Below are 12,805 nucleotides of genomic sequence, written 5' to 3' on the forward strand. Positions count from 1 at the left end.
TGACAGCATGTATCCCTATCTGGGCAAGCACTTTACCACGAAAGCCAGTGCCAAACGCTGTGCATACAAGGGATCTACGCACTAGGAACACTTGATGCGCAGTTTGAGCAATGGTGCTCAAACACAAAAACTTGCTCAAAGCTTTTAATGACCAAGTCATAAAATGGGCTTGGGGAGTAAATTCGTTATGGATAATGGCCACATTGCCAGGGGGGAGTTGTCCTAGGTAATGTGCAAGGGAAGCTTGAGGTCCAAAGCCCGTCCGCTTGCCACCCGTCCTTGCAGCAAAATCATCAACCTCCACGACATCCTGTCATAAACCGATGAAGGTTGAGAAAAAAGACAATGAAGGATAAAATAGTAACATGAAATTTAGGATACAGTTTACCTCCTTCTCCTTGTCGTCCTCCTCCCTGTTGCCCTTTGCATCCAAGTCAATGCTCCCATGCACCATAGATATGACCTTTGGATCATCAGATGGGAGGTTGCATAATGGCATAGGCATCCTAGCAGCCTCAATCTTGGCTTGCGTGGCTTGGAATTCTTCATCAGCCACGTGCAACTGCTCTACTGCGAGGACCTCCGCACATACAACTGCAATAGTGTCAGCAACAGAGTCCCCATCTGGCAAGAGCTTGCTTTCTAGGGCATCTGGCATATTGTCTAAGGGACATTTGGTGCTGTTGCATAGCACGCTCAAGCATTCATCCATGCGCAGGCCAAATGCTTTCTCCAAATCATGCAGGAAGACATACTCCTCCCCATCCACTAACACTGAGGAGAAGCGGCTGATTTCTACCTCTGGGATAGCCACATCCGTCAGTGGTAGTGGCACTGGAATGTCACTAGGGCCAGCCGCAACTATGGATTTCTCAACCAGTTCCTCAAGACCCCTAGGGTACTCGAGCCGGTGTGCCTTTCCTTCCGCTGCAGGGTTCATGGGGATAACCTACTGCTCCTTGGTGTCTTTGATAAAGGACCCAACCTGAAGGTGTGGTAAGCGAAGCTCCTCCAAATCAGGTTCCTCGCTCACCAAGAAGATAAATGTTGCGAGCCGAGAAAGGTACTCCACCCTCAACTTGTGCTTCTTGAGCGCTGACACCCCTGGGGCTTGCTCGTCCAAGTAATGGCCTGCATCGGTTGCAATTTCTTGGAATCGTTGCAACCTCTTGGAGAATGGGCGATCACCTTTGTGTATATAGCGCAAAAGATCGCAAGGCACCCAGATCCCTACATGTGGGGGGATAGATACAGAATATTTTATGATGTGCTCCTCCATGAACGCAAAAATCTCGGCAAATGCATCCATGTGAAGGGGAACTGTGGCATCAAGGTCAGGGAGACGAGTAAAAAAGGTGTGGAGGTCCAACTTCCCTTTGTATTTGGTGTCCTCGAGGAAGGGATGAAGCGTGACAAAGGGGTGGATGTGGCTGCAGATGCAGAGGCTGTGGAAGCATCCATGTCTAGCCCGGGGTGTAGACAGAGAGTGGAGGAGCTCAAGAGTTGCAAAAGTGAAAATAGTGAATGAGTTAGGTGGCCCCCCTTTTATAATGGACCCTTTTTTTAAGACATTAAAAAAAAAGGCACTTTCATCAAAAAATGATTTCTCATCCCAATGCAAAAAATTATATTCAAAGGCATGATTTGCCAAAGCAAATCATGTTGATTACAACGGGGATCAGTTTGAAAATTGCAAGAGTTACAAAGTTATAAGATCGATAGCATAGTTCCGTCCATCCCCCAGTCCTCCTCGACCTTCAGTTTGTCTTCCATTCTCTTCCCAATCTGCGGACATTCATTACAATAAGAATCCAATGATCGACAAACCATGATGTATTGAAAATGTGGTGGAAGGATTCTCACCTTGTGACCTTGTAAACGAAATTGTGCTTGTTGAAGGGCCTCAAAACCCATAATAACCAAATGTTCTCGAACATTACTGAGAGTCCAATGCTTGTTCACTTGGACTGCCTCCAAAGCATCGTTGGGCATCTTCACTGCAATGTCAAAGCTTGCAATAGCGCCGTCTACACTCTGTAAGGGAGTCCACACTCCAAGCTTGCACATCCAACGATCATAGTGAAATTGTATATACAAGGAGGTGCGGGATTTCAAATAGCGCATTCCAATACTTGAAGCTCCAACCTTACAACGGTACCGGTCCCCGTTGTGCATGCCCTCCACAAAACCCCAGTCCTCTTCTAAAAGCCTTCCTAATTCCTCGTAATGCGTATCTTTACATACAAGCATTGTGGTAGTCTCCACAAATCCAAACTCTTTAAAAATGTGCACAAAACAATGAATAGGCAAACACCAACTTAAGCCCACAGACCTAAAAGCTTTAGAGTATTTCAAAGAGTTTTGGACATCCATTATCTTCTTTTGCTTGAAAGATGCTACCGACCACAAATATTGCACCGGCCACTCCATACTTAATAAGGAAGTTACTTTGATGGGTTCAAGCGCTCCAAACGCTTGTGTAGAAGTAGGAACAATATAGGAGTGAGAATAGAAGAAAATCCTTCTTTGAACCAGTTTGGTTGGGCAAAGATGTGGGAACATTATTGCTCCAATATCCGCATGTATGCCGGAGAGACTATGTAGTGGCTGCTCCTCCACCAACATGGATGGAAATATGACTATAAATGCATGACAAATCTTAAGTATGAATCCATAATAACATTACACTGTGATTTCACACCTAGCTTTGTATTCTCAAAACATGTACTTACAATGTGTTGGAAATCGAGGTGGTTGTTGCAAATGCATGGTTGACATTGAGAAAACATGTTGCACAATGGCTACGGTCCCCTTGTCTTTGCGGTTCTTGAAGCCAAGGAGTTTTCCTTTCCAATGAAGATCCAAGTTTGCACGATTCCGCACACGATAAGGGCCAATAGCAGATGGTTGCATGTATACCCAAGCACCTTTGGTGAACTCTTGTGGCACCCACTCATCATCTACACCTCTAGTGTTGTGGCATGTAAGTGTTGTGACCTCATCCTTTGGCCGCCTTTGCGAAGTAGAGTTGGCCATGGTTGAGCAAAGAAAACTAGGAGGAGAAGAAGGACTTTGCTTGTTGCTACAATGTACAGAGGATAAAGTGATATGAGAAGGTGGATAACCCTTGTGGCAATGGGAGGAGAAGGTGGATAACCCTTGCTTGGTGTGGCAATGGGAGGAGAAGGTGGATAACCTTTGCTTGGTGTGGCAATGGAAGGTGGTAGGGGAGGAAAGAGGAGCTTCCTTGCTGCAGCAATAGAGATGGTGTAGAGAGAGAGTGTGTTGGAGTAGAGGATGAGTGTGATGGTTGCAACCAAGGAGGGGTTGGAAAAGGGGGGTTCTAGAGAGAGAAAATCCCTTTTTGCCTAAGAACTACCTTTGGGGGAGCTCTGGATAGCAAAAAATGATTTTTCAAAAGTTTTTTAAAAATTTTGAATTTTAGGGTTTTTGGGTGCACGTTTTGACTTTTTGAGGTCAAAAAATGCTTTTTTGACCATAAAATAGTTTTAGGGGGTTTTAAGAAGATGAAATTTGAGTTTTGAAAATTTTGAAAATTTTCAAATTTTTGGGATTTTTTCAAAACCGGATCAAAAAGGAGAGAAGTTGGAGGTTCCATATGGCCCACCCACCCCCCCCCCCCCCCCCCTCCCCCCCCACCCCACCTTCTCACTAGGTAAGAGCCCATTTAAGAAGTCTAAGAATACTTTGTCCCCCTACATGTTTGAGGGCATAGAGTGTGTCCACCACACTCTTCTCATTGGCTAGCCTCTAATTAACCTTAATCCCAAAGGGCCCCTAGAGGGTTCATATTTTTCCTAATAGGCAGGAGACTCACTTCTTTCTCATTCTTTCGGTGGGGGCTCTACCATTGAAACTTGGGTTCTCCTTTGGGAAGGAGATGCCTTGCCAAGTAGTAGATTGTTGAGCCCTTTGTACGGATCCTCTTGTTCTTCCCTTATCGGAGAGAGGCCTCTTTTGGAAGTCTCACAAGGAGACTTCCTAGGTACTCTCTCTTCTTGGTGGGGAGTTTGGAGAATCCCATGAGTACGTAGCTACCGTTGCACTTCACCTTGGGGATGGATTGCCCACGGCTTGTTGAAGCCTAGTAACAAGGTAATTAACAAGCATAGGGACATCATTAGTAGCTTGTCCATTAGCAAAATCAAAACTATCAACATTAATTTCACTCTCTTTACTATTGTTAGCCATTCTAACAAATTTTAGGTGTAAAAGTTTTAAGTGTACTTTGGTACTTCAAGCCTTAGTTGCTACTGCTCTTAACCCTTCACAAAAGCATTCAATCTCCTGTACCCGTGGCTCAAATATCATTAATAGAAGAGAGGGTCTTTCACCACCAAAACAACACCGGCTCCTGTCAAGCTTCTAATAGCTCAATAGTGGTTAAGCTGTATGCAAGCCCCGTAGGACTCCACTATTAAGACCATAGCTCTCGACGATGATGCCCCGTTATCTGCACGAAGCAGGCGCACTGCAAGGCTGAAAAATCCCTATTCTACTTACTCAATTGCAATTAATAATACCAACCATTTATAGTTAACTTGAGGACCTCTCTTCTTGAGCAAGAAAAGAGAAACCTTGTGCTCTAATACCAATGTAACATTTAATAGGGTAGTAACTTATGTGTAGCGGAAATTAGCATAAACACGGTGAGCATTTCATTAGGAATAGATTACTAATGAGCATAGCAAGAGTGCTTGGTTGGAGAGAGAGCAACAAAAGCATAACACCTCGTTAGAATTAGGAACGAACAATACTTTAAAAAGAGAGATAAATTAAGCTATTGACAACCGTTGAGGACCGGATGTACATGGAGCCGGTCCCCCCTCCATAAGGCTTTGTATTATAGGTTTCCCCCATCAAGGAAGACATTTTACAATACAATACTTTGTGTTCCTTCAATAAATTGTTGGTGCAATGAAGATGGAAGCTTCAAGCACTAAGCTTACACTTGAAAACACAACATCAATTCCCTCACGGTCTCAGACCCAAGACCTCACACACCTTCAAAGATGGTGAGAGCTAGCGGGGTATGAGAGTAGATCTAGAGGAAGAAGGAGTATTCTTACGAGAAAGAAGTATGTCTCCTCACATAATCACTCATAAAAGCTTAGCATAGCTTAGTAATTAGCATGGTAGAGGAGATGAGCATGCATTGGAGCTTGGCTCTTGGTTAGATTTGCATCACAAAGCCAAGAGTTGTTGGTGTAGGCCTCCCTTCTCACAAGCTTGGAGTAGATGATGAGCTTTCCATTAAAGATTGAGAAGGATATAGTCTTCTTTACTTCACACATGAGATTGTGTGAATGTGTGTGTGATAATGCCTTGCAAAAATCAGCCCCCCTCTCTCTCTTGGTCGACCCCTCTTGCTATTTACTCATGCTGGCATCCTATTGGCCCTTGAAAAGCTTAGCCAATAGCATTTGAGATGCCAAGTGAAAAGCCTTGTGACAAGTGTCTACCCCTTTCCCCTTTTGTAAAAGTTTAGATAATTAATTTAATTATCTAAATTCTTATTGGACCTTTTAATCTTTTGGCCAATAGGAATTAAGCAAATTTATGGGCTGCTTATTTCTCATTGGACCTTTTGACTGTCCAATATTCTTTTAGGGTGATTACTTTTCATTGGTTCTTTTATCAAGCATTTCTAAAATAAGAAATTGAATTTACACTATCTTAATCCTCATTGGTCCAGCTCTTTGTCCATCCAATAGGATTCATGCAAAATTGGGGGTTTTGTTGCATGCCTAACATGTGTCCTATTTGCTTTTAGGTGTAAAGGTAAGCTTGTCTCTCTGTGTGTGCGTGTGTGTGTGTTCTGTCTCATCCCAGCTTTGCCCACTCTCTTGTCTTCTTGTTGGAATACTTTGTTGATTTTACAAGTTAGCACTTTAGTCACTAGGAATGGTTCCCATGGCCTAGGACATGTAGACTAAAAAGTTGGAACTTTACCCTATGGAAGTCTTTAACGGAGTTGAACCGAAGGGTCTTTTTAAACTCCATTGATGCACTTTGCTCTTTAGCAAACCATCCCCATCTAAATCCCTATTTTCCTTCCTTTGGATCCCCTGTTGAGACCAGTATGGCAGCCTCTCCAATATCTAGCCTTTGGTCCCCCTGGTATCTCCCGATGTTAAATGACCAATTTAACATGAGAAAATCATTTAGGAGAATTAGATATTAGTTATTATGACACTTTGCATGGCCAGTGCTGAGTGCATGCCGTGCATGACCATTGCATGCCACCTTCTCACGGTCCTCTAACACTTGTAGTCTTGCCAATATAGCCTTGCTATCGAGCTTTAAGTGCTTCTTGCCAATTACATCAATCTTCGGCAAATGCCAAGCCTTGCCTAGCATGCCCATGCATGACGCCTTGCATGGGTTAGCTACTCCTTGCAAACCTTGGTCATACCACATCTTGCTTAGCTCTGCATTTGTACGGTTTGCATGGTCCATGCGTGCAACCCGGACCGGCTCCTAGCTTTTGTGGCCGATTATGTGTGAGGGACCCCCAAGGGTGGCCTAAGGGCACCCTTAGGGCGCCCAATGTGAAATAAAGAACGAAAAAAAAACACACCACAGCGATGGCGGTATGTTGTAGACGACGGCACAGGGAAAAAGATCAACTAAACACGCACAGCGTTACTTACTGTTCGTCCAACCTATGACGACTTTTGCTCAGCATGCCGCCACGATCTAGCCACGCCCAAGAGCTTGCAATTTCACAGAGGTCGATTCCGACCAGCCCTTGTGTGTAAGGGTACTTACCCGTGCTCGGAGCTTGCCTTCGTCTACCACCTAAGGGATCTTGCCTACGTGCTCGTTCATGCAAGCTTGAGCCCACCATGGAAGGGGCTGCTCCTGCGGCCCTATCCTCTTCCTCCTTCCAAGGGACCCTGCCCACGTCATGGCAGCCTAGCTCTAAGCAGAGAGAGAGAGAGAGAGAGAGAGAGAGAGAGAGATGCACAAATCCATGCAAGGCCATCTTCCCCCCTCCTCCATAGCTCTCCTCGCCTGAGCTATAATACCAATATGAGACAGAGAGGACGAGACTCATGCTCATCACCACCCAACCATGCCCTATATAGGCCCTTGGCCTGCTAAACATAGGGACCCCCTTGACTGCATGTCCCTCTTGGCCCTTGGCCATGCCCAGTCTTACCCTTGGCATGATAGCTAGGCTAGATAGCACCAAACTCTTCTAGTAGGTCGCGTCAATAGAATTTAATTTTTAGTAGATCTTTCACGCTCTAGTGGGGTGTCATGATGGCTTTATCTACAAATAGTAATCAACTCTAGATTTTGTGCTTGTATACAACTAGAATGTAATCTTTAAGAGCTTTCTACAAACATTCAGCACACCATTAGACTCCTTGTAATTTAGAAGATTCTGTTTTGTGAGATAACAACTTGCTCATGATTCTTGGTAGAGCTTTCACCTTACAAAATAGAATCACATAAAATATGAGGAATCTCATGGTGTACTATTTTTTTCGATAAAAGTTGAGGCCCTGCACGACAATAAATGTTGGGCATTGTTGTTGTCGTGGGGCAACGATAGTAACAAAATTAAAAGGAAAAGTGCAAGCTCAAAAGCAAATGGGAGCTCAAAAGTGGAACAAGAAGACACATGATTATGATGGCCTATGCATCCACATGAGACATTTGAACGCTTGAAATGTGCAACAAACCATTTTTCATATACTGTGATGTAAATGTCTATATATTCCTAAACAAAAAACGTCTATGAGGACACAATTGATCCAGCTAGTGCATGTGTGAAGTGACTACCAAAGGTGCCGACCTATCCACAAAACTAAGTACGAGCTGCAAGGCACCTATATGTCAATCTACTAACTAATGATCAAAGAGGGTGGGTAGGCAAATCTAAGATACCTAGCATGCTACTTTAGGCATGGACACATTCTAAGAACTAAGCTCGAAACAACACAAATGGTCATGGCTAATCCAAACTCACATGTGACTCACAAGCCGAATCTAACAAGCGATACAAACATGGATTAAACCACCACAATTTATAGTCTACACGTAGGGCATAGTCTCTAGAGCAATACTATCAACCTTAACAAACCTCAGTTGCCTTCTACCCTTAAATTAATCTCTAAATATCAAGACAATACTAAAATTTCCTCTAATGATTTCTCTTATTTTATTAATCAATAAAATCACCATAGAAGAATGAGCATAACACAAGGAAGAACCTCAATCAAATGGTTCACAATTTTGGTACTCAAGGCAAGAACAATCAACTTGAGAACTCTTGAGCGAGGACGAATTATCTTCTTCTTCGTTCAAAACGTAGCTAAAATAGGCTTAAAATCTCTTTTATAGTGATGAAGATGCCACCCAGACTTGCCTGACTCAAACTTAAAATAGGTCTTTACAGTTTGGCCCAACTTTAGAAGCAATGATCTTATTACGAACACTCTAAATTCGACATACAAACTACTGGGACCATTGTGATTCTCGTGGGTAGACATTGAAATTTAGAAATTTTTCTAACTTTTAAGGGGGACTTCCTCTGTGCTGTGAAAACTTATGGGGCATCTGGTTTTGCTCCAACATTCTTGGAGTTCTTGCTAGACTATAACACTTGTGGCGGCGAGCAAGAAGGCACATGTATGATGCCCTATGCATCCACATGAGATGTTTGCACACTCAAAGTGTCCAACAAACCATTGTCGTACACATGTGATGTTAATGAATATATGCAAGAAAAAGCCTAAAAATCAAACAAATAATTGTGGTATAAAATGCCACAAATCATATTGTCATAGCTATTCACCTTGTAAGTACATCCTATCAATAATATGTGTTTGTTTTTAAATGCTACATTAGTGCCTTTTGCATTAACAAATTTAGGTTAATATAAGATGTAATTTTTTTGCAGCTCGCCCAACGGAAGTTGTAATCCAGTGAGAGCTCCAAGACATAATGTCAACATAGGACATAGCTGACCTAGCTAGTGTGTGGAAGCATGTGTGCAAGTGTGAAGAGACAACCAAAGGGACAAGGGTAGCTAATATACAAGGTATTGACTACGACTAAACAATCGTCTACTATTCACCAATGAGCTGAGAAGTGATCTAGGAACACCATGCTCATGTGCTAACTAAATAAGTGTGCTAGCAACTTCTAGGACCCAATCTACCCAAGCAAATAAGCCAAACAAGCCCTTAAGTCTAAAGTGAAAACATGCACACACATTTTCAACGTGCAAGAACTTTGACAATGTGATAGGTCTGCTAGTTTGATACGCTCTTTGGAACACTCATATCTAGTATACTAGGGGTTGGAAAGTGCTACCTTGGAAAACCTCAAAATCTAAGTATAGCTAGGTGGGATTTATACAACTTCAAAAGCTTTTAGCCGGTATTTTAACATCATGGCTCTTAGCTAGGCCAGACAGCACCGAACTCCTCTAGGGGGTCCGTCAATAGACTTTACTTTTTATCAGATCTTCCACGATCTAGTGGGGTGGTTTGATGGCTGTATCTGCAAATAGTAACCAAAATAGGCTAAAAATTCACTTATATAGTGTTTTTTGACGATGCCACCCAAATTTAACTCACTCAAACTTCAATTAGGTCGTTATAGTTTGGAAGCTTTAGAAGCCCTGACTCTTATTACAAACACTCTTAATTTGATAGACAAACTACTAAGACCATCAGGATTCCCATGGGCGGACACAAAAATTTAGGGATTTGGTTAGCTTCTAAAGGGGAATTCATATGTGTTTCTGGAAGCTTCTGGAGCATTTGACTTTGCTCAAACATTCTTGAAGTTCTTGCTAGACTACTGCATTGATCAACGAACAAGAAGGCACATGTATGATGACCTATACATCCACATGAGACATTTGCACACTCAAAGTGTCCAACAAACCATTGTCACTTACATATGATGTTAATATACATAAGAGGAAACCTAAAAATCAAACAAAGAATTGTGGTACAAAGTACTACTAATCGTATTGTCATAGCTCTTCACCTTGTAAGTACATCCTATCAGTAGGTGGTGCAAATGATTTTTTGCCATGAATCTTGCAAGATCCTTGTGGTGCAAATTATTTTTTGCAACGAATCTTGCAAGATCCTTTTGCTTGGCAGGTAGTAGATGATAGCAGCACGTAAGCGGGTGTGAAGGAGAAGTGGGTGGTCGTGCTGAAGCCAGGTGGCGGCAACGATTGAATGGGACGAGGGTCCACGTGGAGAGCGGCAGGCTGCGGGGGGTTGACGGAGTAGCGAACTTTTGTGGTTTGATTAAGTGGTATCTTAATGCTACATTAGTGCCTTTTGCATTAACAAAATTAGGTTATATATAGGATGCATTTTCTTACTTTAGTGCTCATCAATAAAAACGTTAGGAAAAATTTGGACTCTAAAAGGGGCTCTTTAAGGCCCTTTGATTGTCCCTCTCATCGCAACAATGGGCTTACAATGACTTTTGGTAACTGTTTGTGGCTCGCCCGATGAAAGGTGTACTCTAGCGAGAACTCCGTGACATAATGTCAATAGAGGATGTACCTGACCCATTAGTGCATGGAAGCACTTGTGCAAGTGTCAAGAGATAGCCAAAGGGACATGAATAACTAGTGTGCGAGACATCGACTACAACAACTAAACAATCGTATACTCACCTAAGAGCTGAGAAATGATCTAAAGGACAAATAAAAGACACCATACACAAATGCAAACTAAATAAGAGTGCTAGCAACTCCCAAGGACCCAATCTACCCAAGCAAATAAGCCAAACAAGCCCTTATGTGTAAAGTGAAAACGTGTGCACACATTTTCAGTGCAAGATCTTTGAGACACACACACACATACACATACACACATTTCATCTCAAGTGAGTGGACCACTCTCCACATAGTAGTGAAACATTCGTAGATGCTCTCGATCTTGTTACTAGAAAGAAATTTCCTATGCAACCAACCTACGGTATCCCAAATTTTTGTGCTACTTTGTCCTAGCTTTATTAAACAGAGGAAACAAGATGAAAGAGTAGGAGTGGAGAGTGGAGGGCCACTGCGGAGTGGTGAGAAGGAGAAACCTTTCTCTCTCACATGTACATGTTTCTTACAATTGTTATATTTGGCCTCCGAGAACTAAGGTAAGGGGGCCAATCAAAGAAAATGAAAATGAAAATTTATCAGCTACACATGGTAGCATAAGGGACATAAATGAAAAATCGGTGCCAATACACTTTACTCGAATTTCATAAGGGAGATGAATTTCATACATTTGTGGTGCCCACACTATAAGATTCAGAACGCGTGAGGTATACTTCCGGCAGTTTACTGCTGATGGCTGAGCTCGTGCGGGATGAAGCTGTTGTGGTTCATGGGGTTTTTGGGAAGAGAAGTAGGGCAGACATTCAAAGGGGTAGACGTGAGGGTGAAGATGATCCGATCTACAAGATATCGGAGCGGCCTTTGCTGGAGATGGACGTCAATCAATCTCCTTCCCTGCCTTCCACCTTCCTCGTTCATGACCTCTCCACAGAGTCCTTCTCTTTGTCGGACTTGAGTGCACGGATTTCAGGCTTGGAAATCAGGGTGCAGAAGCAGGGGGAAACCATTTCCAAGCACGAGGCCACCATCCATGAGAAATCCAAGACCATCCACTCTCTAAGAGTTCGGGTGGAGCTCATGGACTTGGAGAACTTTGACCCGAGCAGAAGAACAGGTTAATTTTAAAACATTTTTCTTCTTGTAGTTTTGCATGTGTGTCACTCTCAAGCACAGTACCGTTGCACCCCTCTATACACACAAATGGCGGCTTGTCTTTTGGCTTTTGAAGCCGCTTTTGAGTGTGCACACACGCTTTTATTGAATCGTTGCTTGCGTCCTACTTGCGCATTTCTACGGATTTCTTCTTCGATCTCTTCGCAAGCCCTAGGCTCAGCAATGGCAGAAAAGAAGGAACTTTTACTGAACAATCAAGCTTCCTCATGCGTCGATTGCTTGGCACGCCAAAAGTTCAGCTTGTAATGCAAATATCCCTTTTGGGATGGGCTCTAGAAGCTCTGCCTGAGAGAGAGAGAGAGAGAGAGAGAGAGAGAGAGAGAGAGAGAGAGAGAGAGAGAGAGAAGAAGAAGAAGAGAATTTTAACGTTGTAGGAAACTATCCCAAAAGACCTCAAAGATCTATTCGACGATGAGAGTTGAACTTAAATCCTGTTATTCAAGAGGGAAATGGCATAACCAATCTACCACACTTGGGTGATAGAAAGGTTATACCATTTTCCTCTTCTTATTAGCGCACACACACACCCCCGAGAAGAAGAGAATTCTAATGTTGTAGGAAACTATCCCAAGAGATCTTAAAGATCTCTTCGACGAGGAGAGTTGAACTCAAGACCTGTTATTCAAGAGCAGTGAGCCTACAGTTTGTTGTGTTGCACAGGGAGATAAGAGCAAGGTGGTGGCTGCAGGCTACCATGGGCATATGTGAGAGAGAGAGAGAGATAGATAGATAGATAGATTTAATTATCGTCCACGGAGGTCAGATATAACCCATGGGACCAAAACAAAACATTACATCTGGTTTTTCGGTGGAAGCAATAGATACATATCAGTTAGGGACTGAGGGTCCATCACGGGTAAAGGAAAAGGAAAGGATACGGACAAAAACAAAACCTAGAGGGGGTCAGGTAGAGGGGGAGCTGGCTTGGGAGTTTGAAACTCTTGAATGATTACTTTACCGCCACGATAGACTGCCCATTTACCTTGTTTACGAGCTTGAGAGAGAGAGAGA

General features: G+C 43.0%; 1 protein-coding gene across 1 annotated transcript; it reads left to right on the forward strand.

Moving 5' to 3' along the window:
- The first annotated feature begins 11,353 nt into the window (after positions 1 to 11,353).
- On the forward strand, positions 11,354 to 11,740 carry LOC147456759 (uncharacterized). Its single transcript, XM_086513443.1, has one exon. The coding sequence runs from the start codon at positions 11,354 to 11,356 to the stop codon at positions 11,738 to 11,740; it is 387 nt and encodes a 128-aa protein (XP_086369569.1).
- The last annotated feature ends 1,065 nt before the right edge of the window (positions 11,741 to 12,805 follow it).

This window comes from Adiantum capillus-veneris, chromosome 5 (assembly GCF_014529385.1).
Source record: "Adiantum capillus-veneris isolate H3 chromosome 5, ASM1452938v2, whole genome shotgun sequence".
Lineage (NCBI taxonomy): Eukaryota > Viridiplantae > Streptophyta > Polypodiopsida > Polypodiales > Pteridaceae > Adiantum > Adiantum capillus-veneris.

What these genes read in the sequence shown, in the direction of transcription:
- LOC147456759 (XM_086513443.1), top strand. Translation starts at nt 11,354, where the DNA reads ATGGCTGAGCTCGTGCGGGATGAAGCTGTTGTGGTTCATGGGGTTTTT.